At 42.4% G+C, this 14,603-nt stretch overlaps 1 protein-coding gene across 8 annotated transcripts in view; it reads left to right on the forward strand.

Moving 5' to 3' along the window:
- cica (capicua transcriptional repressor a) overlaps nt 1-14,275 on the forward strand; it is a 29,343-nt gene extending 15,068 nt beyond the window's left edge. For 2 of the 8 annotated variants that reach the window (XM_067476618.1, XM_067476701.1), the window contains exons 6-22: nt 1,649-1,748; nt 1,847-2,029; nt 2,164-2,290; nt 2,738-2,898; nt 4,024-4,144; nt 4,406-4,488; nt 4,941-5,811; nt 6,282-6,409; nt 7,069-7,259; nt 8,095-8,338; nt 8,915-9,200; nt 9,655-9,836; nt 10,253-10,395; nt 11,185-11,336; nt 11,524-11,658; nt 11,750-11,875; nt 12,449-14,275. In XM_067476618.1, coding sequence (XP_067332719.1) covers nt 1,649-1,748; nt 1,847-2,029; nt 2,164-2,290; nt 2,738-2,898; nt 4,024-4,144; nt 4,406-4,488; nt 4,941-5,811; nt 6,282-6,409; nt 7,069-7,259; nt 8,095-8,338; nt 8,915-9,200; nt 9,655-9,836; nt 10,253-10,395; nt 11,185-11,336; nt 11,524-11,658; nt 11,750-11,875; nt 12,449-12,711 — 3,496 coding nt within the window. In that variant the 3' untranslated portion in view covers nt 12,712-14,275. Of the gene's footprint in view, nt 1-1,648; nt 1,749-1,846; nt 2,030-2,163; nt 2,291-2,737; nt 2,899-4,023; nt 4,145-4,405; nt 4,489-4,940; nt 5,812-6,281; nt 6,410-7,068; nt 7,260-8,094; nt 8,339-8,914; nt 9,201-9,654; nt 9,837-10,252; nt 10,396-11,184; nt 11,337-11,523; nt 11,659-11,749; nt 11,876-12,448 lie in introns of those variants that run through there. The other 6 variants (XR_010910806.1, XM_067476784.1, XM_067476865.1 and 3 more) reach the window with 6 other exon arrangements.
- The last annotated feature ends 328 nt before the right edge of the window (nt 14,276-14,603 follow it).

Genomic DNA, 14,603 nt, shown 5'->3' on the forward strand with positions numbered 1-14,603 from the left:
TATGACTCAGTAGAAGTCAGGTAGTAACTGTATATTAGACAAAGTTTGTTGCAGTACTTTGAATCACCGGCTTTAAAACTCTCAAGGACGCTAGAAGAGGTGCACTGAAATCCACCCCTGATAGCAAAATTCAAAAGAAACAAACAACAACAAACAAACTTTTCAACTAGCTGCATCAGTGTGTGTGTGTGTGTGTGTGTCTGGCAAGAGCTATTCAGTCTGTACTTGCTCATTCCACTCAGTCTCAGGCTGTGTCTCTGCGTCTGGCTGGGTTATTGCTCTTTCAGAGTGACTCAGACGGGCTTGTGTGGCTGTCTGGCTGGTAGCGTGGTTTTGAATGTTTCAGGGTCACTGTGCTCACAAAGGCTGCCATCGGCAAAAGAAATGCTTCATCAATCTCTTAAGCGGCGGCTACACCTGTAATCTGCCTACGTCTCAATGGAGAGACTAATGGCATTAATGAAAACATAGTCCACACATTTAATAAGCTTTCTGCTCCTTTTTTCTTTGGCTCTGTTACATAGCTCGTAGAAAAATACTACCACTATATGCTTTCTAACAGACATACAAATCCAAGGGTAACATTTTACAACATTCTTGTTAGTCCTTTATCAGTCTGTTGCCCCCTTCATGCCTCGTTCGTTTAAAATTGTTTCACTACTTTATATTTTCCTTTGTTATGTCTTTGCTTTACATATTGAGAGTTATGTCGCAAAACTAGACAAGAAATCCATAAAGTGCCATATTCATGTAGTCACAGCTGGACAAAAAAGGCATAGAAGCTTTGTTAGTGTAGTCACAGCTTGACACTGGGTTCGCTCTCTAACAGCACAAAAGTTCAGACTTTCGGTCGGTCGACACTTATTTTCTAAAGCCCTTTGTAGTGGTGGCAGCTTTTCTGTTCACAATTCAAACAGCCTTCTTGGCATTTGTGCCAGGAATACTTTAAACTCTGTGTGTAAACCACTGATTTGTTGTTAGTGTGTTGTTTTGCTCTGTTGCTGCTATTTGGAACTTCTGTGGTAATGTGGTGTCCAAAATTGCATATATACAAACCACAGTTTCTAAGTGCTGAGTAATGTATCACTTGTGTTATGGACTTTCCTCTTTTTTTTTTTTTTAATTTCTTTAATTCTCATTTTGACTCTCTGCTTGCGTCAATAATATAAAGAGTAGTACAACAATAAGCCGTTTGACTTTCCTGTTTCTCTATCTTTACCTACACATTAGTAATTCAAACATAACCACATTTGCGACAGTGTTTTATTTGCTTTGTTTAAAAAAAAGAAGTAAATGGGAAGAAAGGAACAAAGAAAAACGCAGCGTTCATGCTGTTTTTTTTTTTTAAATGATATCTGGGCTGTGTGTTGCTGAATAATGGCTTCTTTTTATTGCCGGTAAACATTGAAATCAGAAGGCATTATTTGTGGTTTACATTAAATCATGTCGTGCTAGGTTAAGTAACTATTGTGCATCAGATGAAGGAGCATATTTTTAAATGAGGGCAGCTGAGATTTGATTTTACTCCTAAATCCTTTTGCAACCTCTGTCCTTGTTGTTTTCCTGAACGTGAGTTAAAGAAAGAAATCTCCCTTTCCCAAACGCGTGGATTCACAATTTCACTTTTAGATTTTCTGTTTGAATGCAGGTTCTCCCCGGGTGTGGCCAATGATCCAGCACCCTCTACTGGCCCCATCAAGAGACGCACACAGTCCCTCAGCGCTCTGCCGAAGGACGGAGAGAGGAAGGTCAGTCGATGACACAGATAGCTAGTCAATAGTGTAGAGCAAACATACACAAACAGAGGGAAATTTAGCATAACTGTGTTTTACAAATACCCAACCAGAGGGAGAAGGACCACATCCGCCGGCCCATGAATGCATTCATGATCTTCAGTAAACGCCACCGAGCCCTAGTCCACCAGCGACATCCCAATCAAGACAATCGGACAGTCAGCAAGATCCTGGGGGAGTGGTGGTATGCTCTGGGGCCCAATGAGAAGCAACAGTACCACGATCTGGCCTTCCAGGTAGATACAGATCTGTTTATTTTTTAGCTTTGCTTTTATTTTATTTTTCTTTGCTTTGTTTTTGCACAAAAATTAAGGCCGTCTAGAGAAAGATCAAATAAAAGACAGATCAAACTTCCTGTGTCCTCCACCAGGTGAAAGAGGCACACTTCAGAGCTCACCCAGACTGGAAGTGGTGCAACAAGGACCGCAGGAAGCTACTGTCCGAGGGCCGTGGGAACCCAAAGGAGCAACGGGAGAGGAGCATGTCAGAAAGCATAGGTGTGTTTGTGTGTGTTCATTAATGTTAATCATAAGCATTTTATGGCCCATATGCAAAATGCCTTTTAAGGTGGGGAACCTTTATATGAGAATGTTTTTTTATTATGTTTCAGGTCCCATCATATCATGTGTCAGTGGTCATATAACATTGTCTGAAAAATGACACCATAAATTTAAACATTATAAATGAAGCTACACATTTACTAGATGTGTAACTAAACTCACATTTATTTCACATGGGAGATTTGTTTTTCTCATAACTTGTTGTTGCCTAGCAGTAACAATAAGCTCAAATACCTCGAATGACGACTTTGTGAGAAAATGGGTTTTATGATTTATTAGGTTTTTAGGTTAGGTATTTTATGATTTTAAGTTTTATCGATCCATTCCGTGATGATACGCTATTACTTCTATGGTAGCTCAAAGTCTTTCTTCTCCCTTTTCCAGATCCCCTGTCTGAGTCCCAGACTCTAGAGGGAAAAGCATTAGCCTGGTCAGGGGGGTCGGATCGTCGCGGGGCGCTGTTCACGGGGCAGCAACCCCGTCCCCGAGCCTTTTCTCAGAGTGCCGTACACACCCTGGAACAGAGGGAGAGAGACATGGAGAAGGTATGAGGCTGTTAATCAGTAGCTTAAAGGCAGCAAACAGACTCGGGAGATGTAAGAATGCGACACAAGAAACTGATGTAATCTGTCACACAGCTATAAAAATCTTTTGAATTTTACTAGTGCATGTATGTTTTACAATTAAAGATGCAGTGTGTAACTTTTTAAAAAAAAATTTAAACATATTTAGAAACAGTTTTCAAAATGTACCTTAGAATGGAGAGATGTTGTTAATGCCTGCTGTGACCAAGACTCATTGAACAGCACTGGCTGCAGTGCTGAGATATTCACTTCTAAAACTTTATGAGAAAGACTTCACCTTCCACCTAAGCAGAGAATTTAAATAGTTTCCGCCCGATGAGTCAGTTTTGAAGCATTTTCATTTATTGGCATTTCATAATGACGTCTACCCAAGTGCTGCACAGTGCATGGCAGAGTGTAGCAGACAGGGAGAGGGAGGCCTAGCGAAGTACAGCAGATTGATTTCAAGTCTCAGGCTAGTGGTCACTTAGGATGTATTTTGTTGCTTTAAAGAAAGTACAAATTGTGAGCTTTCATTTGAAGTGAGGATTTCAGAAGTATTCCACAAAACAACACAAGTAAAACCAGCACGTGCCAATCACAAGTGCATATTCACAGAGAGCAGACATATACTACACACTCCAAAGCATTTGGGTTAAACCCCAAAACTAAAAGTACACTGCTCAAAGACAGTTCGTATGGACTTGTATAGTTCTTTGTGTGAGGGCTGGAGTTGTTGCTGCTGAAAACCCGCTGAAGGCTCTGGGGGAGCGCCAGCCTCCAACTTCAAAGGTTTGGCTTTTACTTTTTAGGGCCTTTGAAGGTATATGACTGTGGTGTTTGCTGCATTGCTCCTAATCTTAGAGGAGTAGGCCTGCATCCGCGCTCTTTTGTTTGAAGGCGTTCATATAATGCTAGTGATAAAGTCATATCTTTATCTATATCTCTATATCTATATCTATATCTATCTATCTATCTATCTATCTATCTAGATAGATAGATAGATAGATATATATATAGATATATAGATATAGATATACATGCATATCAGTGTTCACCCAAAACTAAAAATATAAATTCTAATGCGCACCTCTTTTCTTTTGTCAGGAGGATGGAGTATTTAACAGACCGCCACCTCAGTCGCTGTACCAGGGTGGGGCAAGTGATGACGTGACCAGTGATGAAGAGCGCATGGTCATTTGTGAAGAGGGTGATGATGATGTCATGGGTAAGTTAGATGATCGGCAGAGAGGTCTAGTAGAGTCTAGCAGGGGGATTGTTTCAGTTCTCACAATGTTCGCTTTGCATTATTGAAACAAAAACTATTGAACTTCTTCAGCCTTAGTCAGAATATCAGAAAAACACCTAAACATAATTCTCAGACTCTTAGCTCAACTCTTAAAATAAGCAGTGAGAACTATATTAAGTGCTCCTTGTTAAAAAAATATAAGACTATTTAATATGCTAACTTTTTCTGTTCTCTTCGCAGAGGATTCATGTCCTGAAGGCTCCATTGACCTAAAGTGTAAAGAAAGAGTGACTGACAGTGATGAAGATGAACCAGATGGACAGGTAGGATCATAAAATACCTTGAATTATAATTCGCAGTGGACCTCATGACTGATTTGGTCTGACTAAAAGGTCTAAGCTGGACTTGAATGAGTTTCCCATATTTAGTGCCGCTTGTATATAAACACTCGGTTAATGGAGAGGATGCATTTCATTATGCTGTTTTTTGTCTTGTCTACTTATCAAGAAATAAAGCATTAAATAAGAAATGTTAACTACATGGCCGCATAGACGCCATTTTTTATTTTACATAAAGTGTTTATGTTGCTGTACCTTGATTTACAGTGTAGAGAGTTTTAGAGTTTATTCACTGTTTGGGGTTTAATTAAATGTTTTTTCTCTCTGATTCTCTGTAATAACAGATTATCCAAAGAGTCTGTAACTGAGAGAGAAGAACTTTAGACTTTAACTTACCTGGCTTTGAACTCTCTATCTCTATCTTCTCTTCCCTCCAGCATGGCTTCCAGCCAGTAGCTCGCTCCTTTCTCCCCTCCTCGTCTCCCTCCATCCCTCCCTCTGACTCCAGCTCAGCTAAAGGGAATGGAGGAGGAGGTGCTGAAGATGGGTCTGAAAGAAAGAGAAAGAGAGGCCCAGATGGTGGAGAGGAGGGGAATGAGAGAGCACCCAAGAGAGAAAACTCAGCAGCAGGTGGAGGGGAAGGAGGTGGTGGAGCTGGGCAGGGTGTCTCCTCTCTGTCCATCACAGGCTCAACATCTAGCACACAGACACCTGTCACTTTTGCCCAGCAGGGTCTGAACCAGGTCCTCGGTGCCGTCCGCATGGCTCCTACCATGGTAACCAATGTGGTACGACCCATCGCCAGCACACCATTCCCCATCGCCAGCAAGCCAGTGGAAGGAGCCATCACCTTCAGCCCCCTGCCCCAGGACAAGAAAGCCACACTCTTGATTGGAGCAGGCGGATCACAGCAGCTGCCAGTTGCTGCAGGGGGTGGGTACCTATCCTCATCCTCCTCTCCTGGTCCAGTCAGTGTAACTCCTGTGGGGGGAAGCAGCCTGGTCACTAGCATAGTTCTGGGAGGGTCATTACCTGCTGCCCAGCCAGTCCAGCTCCTTACCCCTCAACCCCCACAGCTGCACACACAAACCCCGCTACCTATCCTCCAGCCCCAGCTCCACCCCACCTCTTCTCTCACACCTCAAGCCGGTCTTAAGCCGCTAACGCAGGTCCAGTACATCCTGCCCGCCGAGAACCCATCATCCCCTCAACTCACCCACGAGCAAATCCTCTCCCTGCCTACCAATGCCGCCTTGGCCAATGGCGTGCACTCAGGGGTGGGAATAAGAGTCAGCCCCGGGACCAGAGGTGAGACAGAGAGCAACAATTGGCTGACAAGAAAGAACTAAATTCTTCTCAGTGTTTTCACTGGTCCACTGAAAACTGAAAAAAGCTTTTATTTTTGTTTGTGCTTTTCTTATCGTGTTAATCATCTCCACGGGAAGCACTGAAAATAGATTTGATTGGCTTACATAAATAATGACTGACAGCAGAAACGCTGTTGACATGAGTATGTGCCTGGCGCCCACCCATGCCTTAATCAATCTTTGTTCATAAGAGTGAAAAGCAGCAGAAAATTGTGGGAAATTTGAGGAATTTCACTTCTTTTAGTCGCTGAAATGTCCTCTCTGTCTCAGTGTGTCTCCACCCACCCGTTGCTCCTGCGCCGTCTTCACCTCCCGCCTTTTGGCTCCATTTATCTGTTCCTCATGCTGAGTGATTTATTTCTCTCTCTCATTCTCTCTCTCTCTCTCTCTCCCTCCCTCTTCTCTGATTAGTCCAAACCCAGAGCAAGATGTTGGTTCCCATGGCAACAGTGAGAACAGGGTCTACTCCTCCTCAACCTTCCATCTCACTCGTGGCTCCGCCTCTTCCTGTGCAGAACGGCCCTGCGACAGGAAACAAGGTATGGATGCCAACACTCACTAAAACAAGTGCCAGCAGTGTCAAAGATCAATAGATGTCACGCTGTTTGCTGCAGGTGATAAAGTGACAAAATCCACAAAAGCACCAGGAGCATTATTACTAGATACAGACGACACATGTACTTGTTAGCGAACAAAGCAGATAACACAAAGAGGCTGTGGTGCTGTACGCTCTTATTTTACTACTCTGGTTGAACTGATTTGGACACTTGACTTTTTGGAGCTTGTAAAAAGCAATATTTTTATATCCTATACTTTATACCTTAATTATTTAGTCACACTTAATTTAACCGATCCCCTTTGAACTCTGTGTGACCTTCCAAGTTAAAACATCAGAAAAATCTTGGAACATGCGTAACAATTGTTTTTTTACCAAAGTGTTGCAAAATCCAGCCTTTTACAGCAACATAAAAAAAGCCTAGAACAAGCCAGAAAATGTTGTTTCATTTCTGTCTGCATGTTTCATTCAAGAATCTTCTCAAGAAGTGTACTGTAAATTAATAAGAGAACAAGTGATATTTTTGTGTTCGGCTCAGTAAAAACATAACAAATAAGTGATTACATGTCAGATGAATGTTCTGTAAATCAGGTTCGCTGATGACACATTGCTTTTGTCAATGTGTTGTCCTGCTCTTTGTAGATTATCCAGATTGCTCCCTTACCTGTGGTCCAGACCAATGTTCACCATAGTGGCACAGCAACAGTGCATCCTGGGAGCCCTTTTCCTGTTTCCGTGGCAACAGTGATGGCTCATGGTGCTGCGCCCCCACAGACCGTGCTTCTGACCTCCCCACCCACCAGGTTACTAACACCTGAAAGACAGCAACATATGTACTTGCATTTATCTTTTTAAGCCACTGCTTGAGTTCGTCAGAAAAGCTTCTGAGATATTTATGTAAAAAAAAATGTGAAGATCCTGTCAGATTTGGATTTTAGGTAGGTCATAACATTAATTGTACTTAATGTTCAGTAAAAGTAGATGCAATCTTCAGTTTGAGCATTAACACTCTGTCGTCATCACTTGGAATAATGTGAACAAATTTAAATTTCCCAAGTTTACACGGGGGGAAAACAAAATGTGTCATTTGACCACATTGTTCAAAGTGAAAATTAGGTTGTTTCCTCAGTGAGTCAAAAAGGCGAATGCATTACTGTAATACATTGGCATAGAATGAATCAAAAACTATTTTTGTCGAGTCATTTTTAACAAGGATTATGTAAAATTACTGGTTTCATATTGTGAAATGGGAATATTTGTTCCTATGCTGAACTGCATACTTTTAGTTTTGCACCATTACTCAGATAAATGAATCCGGAATCCTTTAACCGCGAAAGTAGTCAACAGATTAATAAATAAAACAAAAGATAATAAGTAGCTACAGCCCAACACTTTTGCTTTCTCATCTATCACGTATCAGTAACTTCATTTCTTGAATTTTTTTTCAGAATTTTCTGTTTATCTATCTGTGGTGTCACTTCATTAGCCATTAAAATCATAAGCTATTGTCTATGTCAGATAAATGTTTCTGCACTGAAACAGTAGCCTTGGTGTCTTTTAGGTCTGTGTGGGTGTGACACTGTAAGTTTAATTGAATAACTCAATTAACACTAGACTGAAATCATTATTTCGAAATGAAGAATATTTATAATGTTTTCTCTCGTTCAGGATCACAAATGTCCAGTCTGGCCAAGGTGTCACCGCATCAACACCTCAGCATGTGTCTCCCGCTCCCGGCCCTGCATATCTCTCATCCTCTTTTACAAATCTGGGGTTTGCCGCCATCTCCCCGACCGGGCCGACACTGGTTCAGCCAATCGTTGGTCAATCGTCACTGCTTGCCCCAGGCCCACCACTGAGCTGTCAGTCACAGACCCTTCTGGGCCAGGCCTCGGCATCTGCTGGTTGTCAGGTAAAGAGGAACAAAACAAAAAAAATGTGATCTTTTTTTTTTTAAGTTTTACTTTTTGTTTTCTTAGTTCTTACATAAGATATCACCTAAAAATCTCTCCGTGTTCTATCGTCAAACGTCTCTTGCAATAAGTATTCCCCTTGGATTTCACAGCAGCACTTGCAGCTTGATTAAAGGATTGATTAAATTAAAAGTTCTAGATGTGTCATTCTGATATCAGTAAGTCATCACCACATTAGTTTTGGTAAACAAACAAGCGAGAGAACATTGGCAACCTCTTAAATGCTGCTTTTTACCTTTTGTCGGGTTGTAAAACTGTAAGGGCAATTTACAGCACAAAGGTTGGGTTGCTCTGTGCAACCAGGATCAGATTTGACTCTGGCAGTAATAAACTGTGATTTAATTGTTCTCGTCGGTTGTTTTGGTCTAGCTTACCCTCCCTGGACTTATGCGCATCTTCACTGAAAACACGTGGAAAAGTCTCAAGCCTTGTCCACTTAACAAAAAGGTTCAGCATACCCGCATTTGATTTTTGCCTCTTTACTGATGTGTCTGGTTTACAATTTTCTTTATCAGGTGCTAACTGCCATCTATCCTGCACCAACTGTTGCACTGGGCACTGGTGTGGTTTCTGTGACATCTGTGCAGCCTGCAGTGGCAGCTCCACCCCAGGACATGATAAACCCAGCTTCTCCTTTGGCGACGGGAGTGCAGGGTTCAGTCGTGGGAAGCTCTCAGTCTAATCTGGCAATACAGTTGGAGCCGAAGGTGGAGGTGAAGAGAGAGAGCCAACCAGATGCTCAAATTGGGGATGGAGACCAGGGCATGTCCGGGGTCACCTATACCAGCAATGCCATAACAGGTATTACTCATGTGGTTTAATTTTAACTTTCTATGTTCAGGGTTTCTTGTGTTTGATTAATCCTGTGTTGAGCCTTAAAAGTCTTGGTTTCTTTACACTTGCTCTGTGTAACTACACAGACCACAAGATGCTATCTTACAGCTGGCAGGCTGAAAGCAGCACTGTCATAGCTGTCAATGGTCTCCACTTCAAATTTTCAAGACTGAAACACAGGTGGACTTTGTCCCCTGTGGGAACCGGTTTATCTTTACACCCGCATGCATCAAAGAGGGTCACGTCGTTGCACGTCAGTCTGTTTTTCAGTGACTGTTTTCTAGATTAAACTGTGATGAAACTGAACCTGCAGAATAAAGGCTGATGCTGCAAGGCTAGTAAAGAGTTTGAGTGTGCACTTCAGCTTTGTATCTCCCCTATTTTATACCAAAGTCTGGCATTACCTTTTTGCCTGTTCTAGTAAAAAAAGAAGAGGACATCGTTCTGCACATCAAAGAGGAAAATGTGAGAGATGGACATGGCAGGGAGAAACAAAGTGAGATGGATGCAGAGTGTGAGAGAGGGATGAAGGGCAGCAGTGAAAAGCAGAGAAGCAGAGAGACAGACAAAGAGGACCACAACATGGGCGACAGCAGCAGCGAGGTGAAAAACGTTCGATATCGGCTCCAATTATTCTGTAATTTCTTTGTGAATCTTTGGACTGTACTAGCTGCTTTCAGTCAGTTGGATTTCTATCGGAGAAACATTTTTTAATTCTAAGTGGCCTCAGAGTATAAGTTCATCTATAACGCACAAAGGGGAAATTGCCTAGAGATTTTACAACTTCTCTGAGGAAGTCGGCATCTGTAAATTATAGAACTTCATAGTTTGAAGTAATATACCACAATACATTTCCCCACGTGTTTTATTACTTGCTTTGGACAGATGACATGATACAGCAACCTTTTATAGTCTCATCAATGATATAAAGTCATGGAAAAGTTAAGCAATTGTAGATTAGAGGCACAAAAAACTTAAAAAAAAAAAATTAATCTAACTCTAAACCCTAAAATTTTCAGGCTGGACCTCGTTCCCCTCCTCCACCTCCATCATGTTTGAATCCTCCTCCACCTCCCCCTTCAGAACGAGAGCCCCCGCCTTCCACAAAGAAGACCAAGTTTCGACCACCACCACTCAAAAAGGCACCTAACTCTCTTGAGAAGTAAGTGAGACAAAAACAGTCGCAGATAGGCAGGAATTATTAGATGAGGGAAATTCACAATAGATATTACATATTTTGCAATATCTATATGAGTTTGTCTAAAGGAACTTCATTGTGCATGTGTTTGCAATCACTTGAATGGGTAAGTACCAATGAATAAGTAGGGACATTTAATTTTAAACGTAACTTTTTTAATTAGAATTTTTGTAAAAATGTACCACCTCTGCAGGACACACAAGTCTAGACCCGTTCTCTGTGGTCAGATTTGAACTTATGGCTTACGTAGAATCGGTTCCAAAACAGAATTCAACAAGTTGCCTCGTCCTTCTGGCTTCCAGGTGTTATAAAATAATACTCTCCTTTTTTTTTAACAGTTTTCATTTCCTCATGCTGAGAGAGCTCATACAACAGTAGCTTATTTTCTGTAATTATGGCATGAATCAGCTTGAAGATGAGACACAGAAACCCTGGACAGGACTCGCATTTGCTGACATCATTTATCACAGAGTTTCACACATAGTGGGATCATTTTTATATATGTGAGCAAATCTCCAACTTCAAATCGTGGCGGAAATTCTTTGTTTACTGAATGTGAGTGGGCAGAGTGCTCAACCTTTGTAGACTTTATTTAGACAGTGGGTGAGCGGTGGGGATGTCGCAGGGAAGAGAAAGCCCTGGCCGAGCTACGTCCTATGGCAGTAAGAATGTGAATGCATTCATGGGTCATCTCTTAACCTTCAAATTAGCACATTTCTGGACTGACGTGGCTGCTATGCTGTCCGTGTGTAGGGTTTTGTCTGAGACATACTTTGAGGAGCGTTTTGCTGAGCTTCCAGAGTTTAATCCAGAAGAGGTTCTTCCCTCGCCCACCCTGCAGAGTCTGGCCACCTCACCAAGAGCCATCCTGGGAAGCTATCGGAAGAAGAGACGCAATTCCACGGGTGAGAAACTGGACAGAGAGACAGATTGAAACAAATTAACAGTTATAATTTTGAGCCACGATTTACCTAAAGTGATAAAACATATCAAATACAGAAAAAAATGATGTATTTGAGCTTTGGCTTTTTGTCTCATTCTTTTATCCCTTTTTACTTTTTTTTTTTTTTATCCTTCTCATCATCTATCTAGAGATTGATCTCAGTGCAGAGGACCCCAGCTCCCCGAGGAGGAAGACTCGACGTCTGTCTAGCTGCAGCTCAGAGCCCAGCACCCCTAAGAGCGCCGCCAAGTGCGAGGGTGACATTTTCACATTCGACAGGGCAGGTAGGACCTACGCAGCAGGTTCACAATCTGCACAACTCTCCCAAAAGGTGTGCTAACGGTGTTATGATGACGCCCCTTGTTGTCCAACTAGGTACAGAGGGAGAGGATCTTTTAGGAGACTTGGATCGGGCTCCCTACTCATCTTTGCGCAGAACACTGGATCAGCGGCGGGCCCTGGTCATGCAACTGTTTCAAGAACATGGCTTCTTTCCATCAGGTAAACCACCAGGGGATAGAACACAATTTTGCTGTAAGAGAAACTAACTGATCTCCAGGTTTTCTCTTCGCCTTCTAATAAACTGTACAGGCAAAACTTACTTGACCCCTTTAAAGCTAAGAAACTAGTCATATATTGGAAAACCTCACCATTCTGAACATTAACATTTGGCCAAGTTACTTATACAGTAAGTACATGTATATGTAGAGACCTTAAACTTTAAAGTGTTTAGTAGAATTCCAAATCAACTCCAATCAAAAACTTGTGGAACTAGGCTGGATAAAGACAATGAGGTGGGATTTATTTGGGTATTATACACACTTTGGCTTTAAAGCAGCAGAAGCAACAGTTGAATCACCATTATGCCTATTTAAAAGGAATTTCACAATAAAAATATGTCTTGAGAAAAAACTAAAAACATGTGCATGCAATGTGTAGCATTGACAGTTTTGTCAAAGATTATCTTACAGGATATATGGTACTGGCTGATATGATACAACTGTTATACCAACTTCTGTGTCTCCTTGCTCCTGTTTTCCTTCCTCTCTTTTACCATCTTTTCCTTCTCTCCAGCTCAGGCAACGGCAGCCTTCCAGGCACGCTACTCAGACACTTTCCCCACCAAGGTGTGTCTGCAGCTGAAGATTCGCGAAGTCCGTCAGAAGATCATGCAGACAGCCACGCCTGGAGCCCTTGAGCCTGGAGGGTCAGCTGAAGTCCACACGATCCCATCCCACAGCTCCTCTTTTATTCCATCAGGCCGGGAGGATGGAGCGGCGGAGCAGCAAGGAGACCCAAGCCACAGCCCAGAGGAGCCCAAAAGTGAAGGATCGTAAGCTGGAGAGGATGATGAAGCAAGGAAAAGAAGAAGACGGAGGAGTATGTCATCCCTGCAGAATGGTTTTGTACGTGTTGTACCTGTAATGTGGATGGCTCCAGCAGGATCCGTTCTACTGTCACTGATCTCCACCATGCCTGGGCAGAAATACATTTGAACATGGTCACAGATATTCAAACTACTCAAGGTGTACTGGATTCATCTAATCAAACAAAAGAAAAAGCCTCAAAAATGGACAAATCACATGCAAGTCCTGATGAGTCAAGTGCTTCTTGTAGTAGTATTTTTCCTTTTCTTTTTTCTTTTTTTCTAAATATCCAGAAGATTTCAGTTAACACTTTGCCCAGGTCTGCTCTCAGCACATTTGTACAGTAGTTTGTAGTTTGACACACAAACTCTGTGGTACACACTCTCTATCTCTCTGGCGCGTGCACACACACACACACACACACACACACACACACACACACACACACACACACACACACACATATGCACATACCCTGGTGCATATGTAATGTCCAGCATGCCAACGATCCCACACAGACACCTATACACACACATACACCCTTACCAAATCAGACTGTTACTCTTGGTTGGCAGTCCCCAGGAGCTGCCACCAAGGACCATGACACACAAAGGCACTTTGTCACTTATTGTGCAGATGCAGTTTGCTGTTCCCAGCCAGCCAGCCCTCAGATGCCATTGACTTGACCTCCTCCTCGCCCTTCCACTCCTCAGCACAGTGGTCGGGACAAACACAACCCCAACGACCTCCACTGATATTCCACAGCCCCTGGATGCTGCAAGACAGACAGCACACGCAAATATATACAGTACACACACAAACACATGCAGCGCATGGACGCATCTGTGCAGTGTGAGCACTTATACACAAACACAGTCAACCCTGGTCTGACCAAGCCATTGGCCTGCACAGTTTTTAGCGATTGTAGTGGGAAGAGAAACTGAAAGCATGACATTTTTTTTTTTTGCTCCTGAAAAACAAAAAAGACAGGAGTTGGGATGTAGTGTGACCAACCTTTGCACCTTCAGTTATTGCCATTTTGAAAGACTGACTCTTTATTGGCGGGAGCTGATTGTACATGTCTGTATGTCTGTTGGGGTTCCCTCCCAAAAACCTGTGTGAACAGGCACCGAAAAGAGATTATGTAAAGAAACTAGTGGTTGCGAGGCTTCGAAGAATCACCGTTTAGTTCGACACTGACTGGCTCCAAATAGAGCAAAGAGAAAAGGCAGAAGAAGAAACTGGATGATGCTCATTGGTTGGACAATTTATATTTCAACAATAGGAAGACAGAGAATGTGTTAGTGAGTAAAGACAACAACAACATGACAAGCTTATTGACAGAGAGGAAAAAGTAGAATTTTAACCAAACTTCTCTGAATTTCCCAGTGGATATGATGTTGCTTTTTCTCGTTATCGTTGCTGTGGAAATTACCAGTTTTACCGTGGCCTGTTTTCTCTCGTGGCTCTATTGTGTTTATTCTCCAGCATCGGAAAAAAAAAATCACAACAATAACAACAACAACAACAAAAACTGGACAAAGAAGGGGACAAAATCAATATGTGACCTCCCTCCCCCACTAGTAATTGTACTGTGGGTGGGTCTCCCCCACTCCCCTCCACTACAATTTCTCACCAGACACAGAAAAGCAGGGGTGCAGGGGCGTTTTGTCGTTTTGTAAAATGTTGAAATCAGGTGTTTGCACAGTTTGTGTGGCCCTTTTCATTTGGGACCGCTACAAGTTAAATCAGGAAAGTATTGTTTCTAGGGGTTGTTTTATTAGAAAAAAGATAACCTTGTTCCATATGTTATCGACCACCTTTTCCCTCCCCAGGTCTCCTCTGCTTTTTCCTCCTCTCAG

Source organism: Channa argus, chromosome 1 (genome assembly GCF_033026475.1).
Source record: "Channa argus isolate prfri chromosome 1, Channa argus male v1.0, whole genome shotgun sequence".
Lineage (NCBI taxonomy): Eukaryota > Metazoa > Chordata > Actinopteri > Anabantiformes > Channidae > Channa > Channa argus.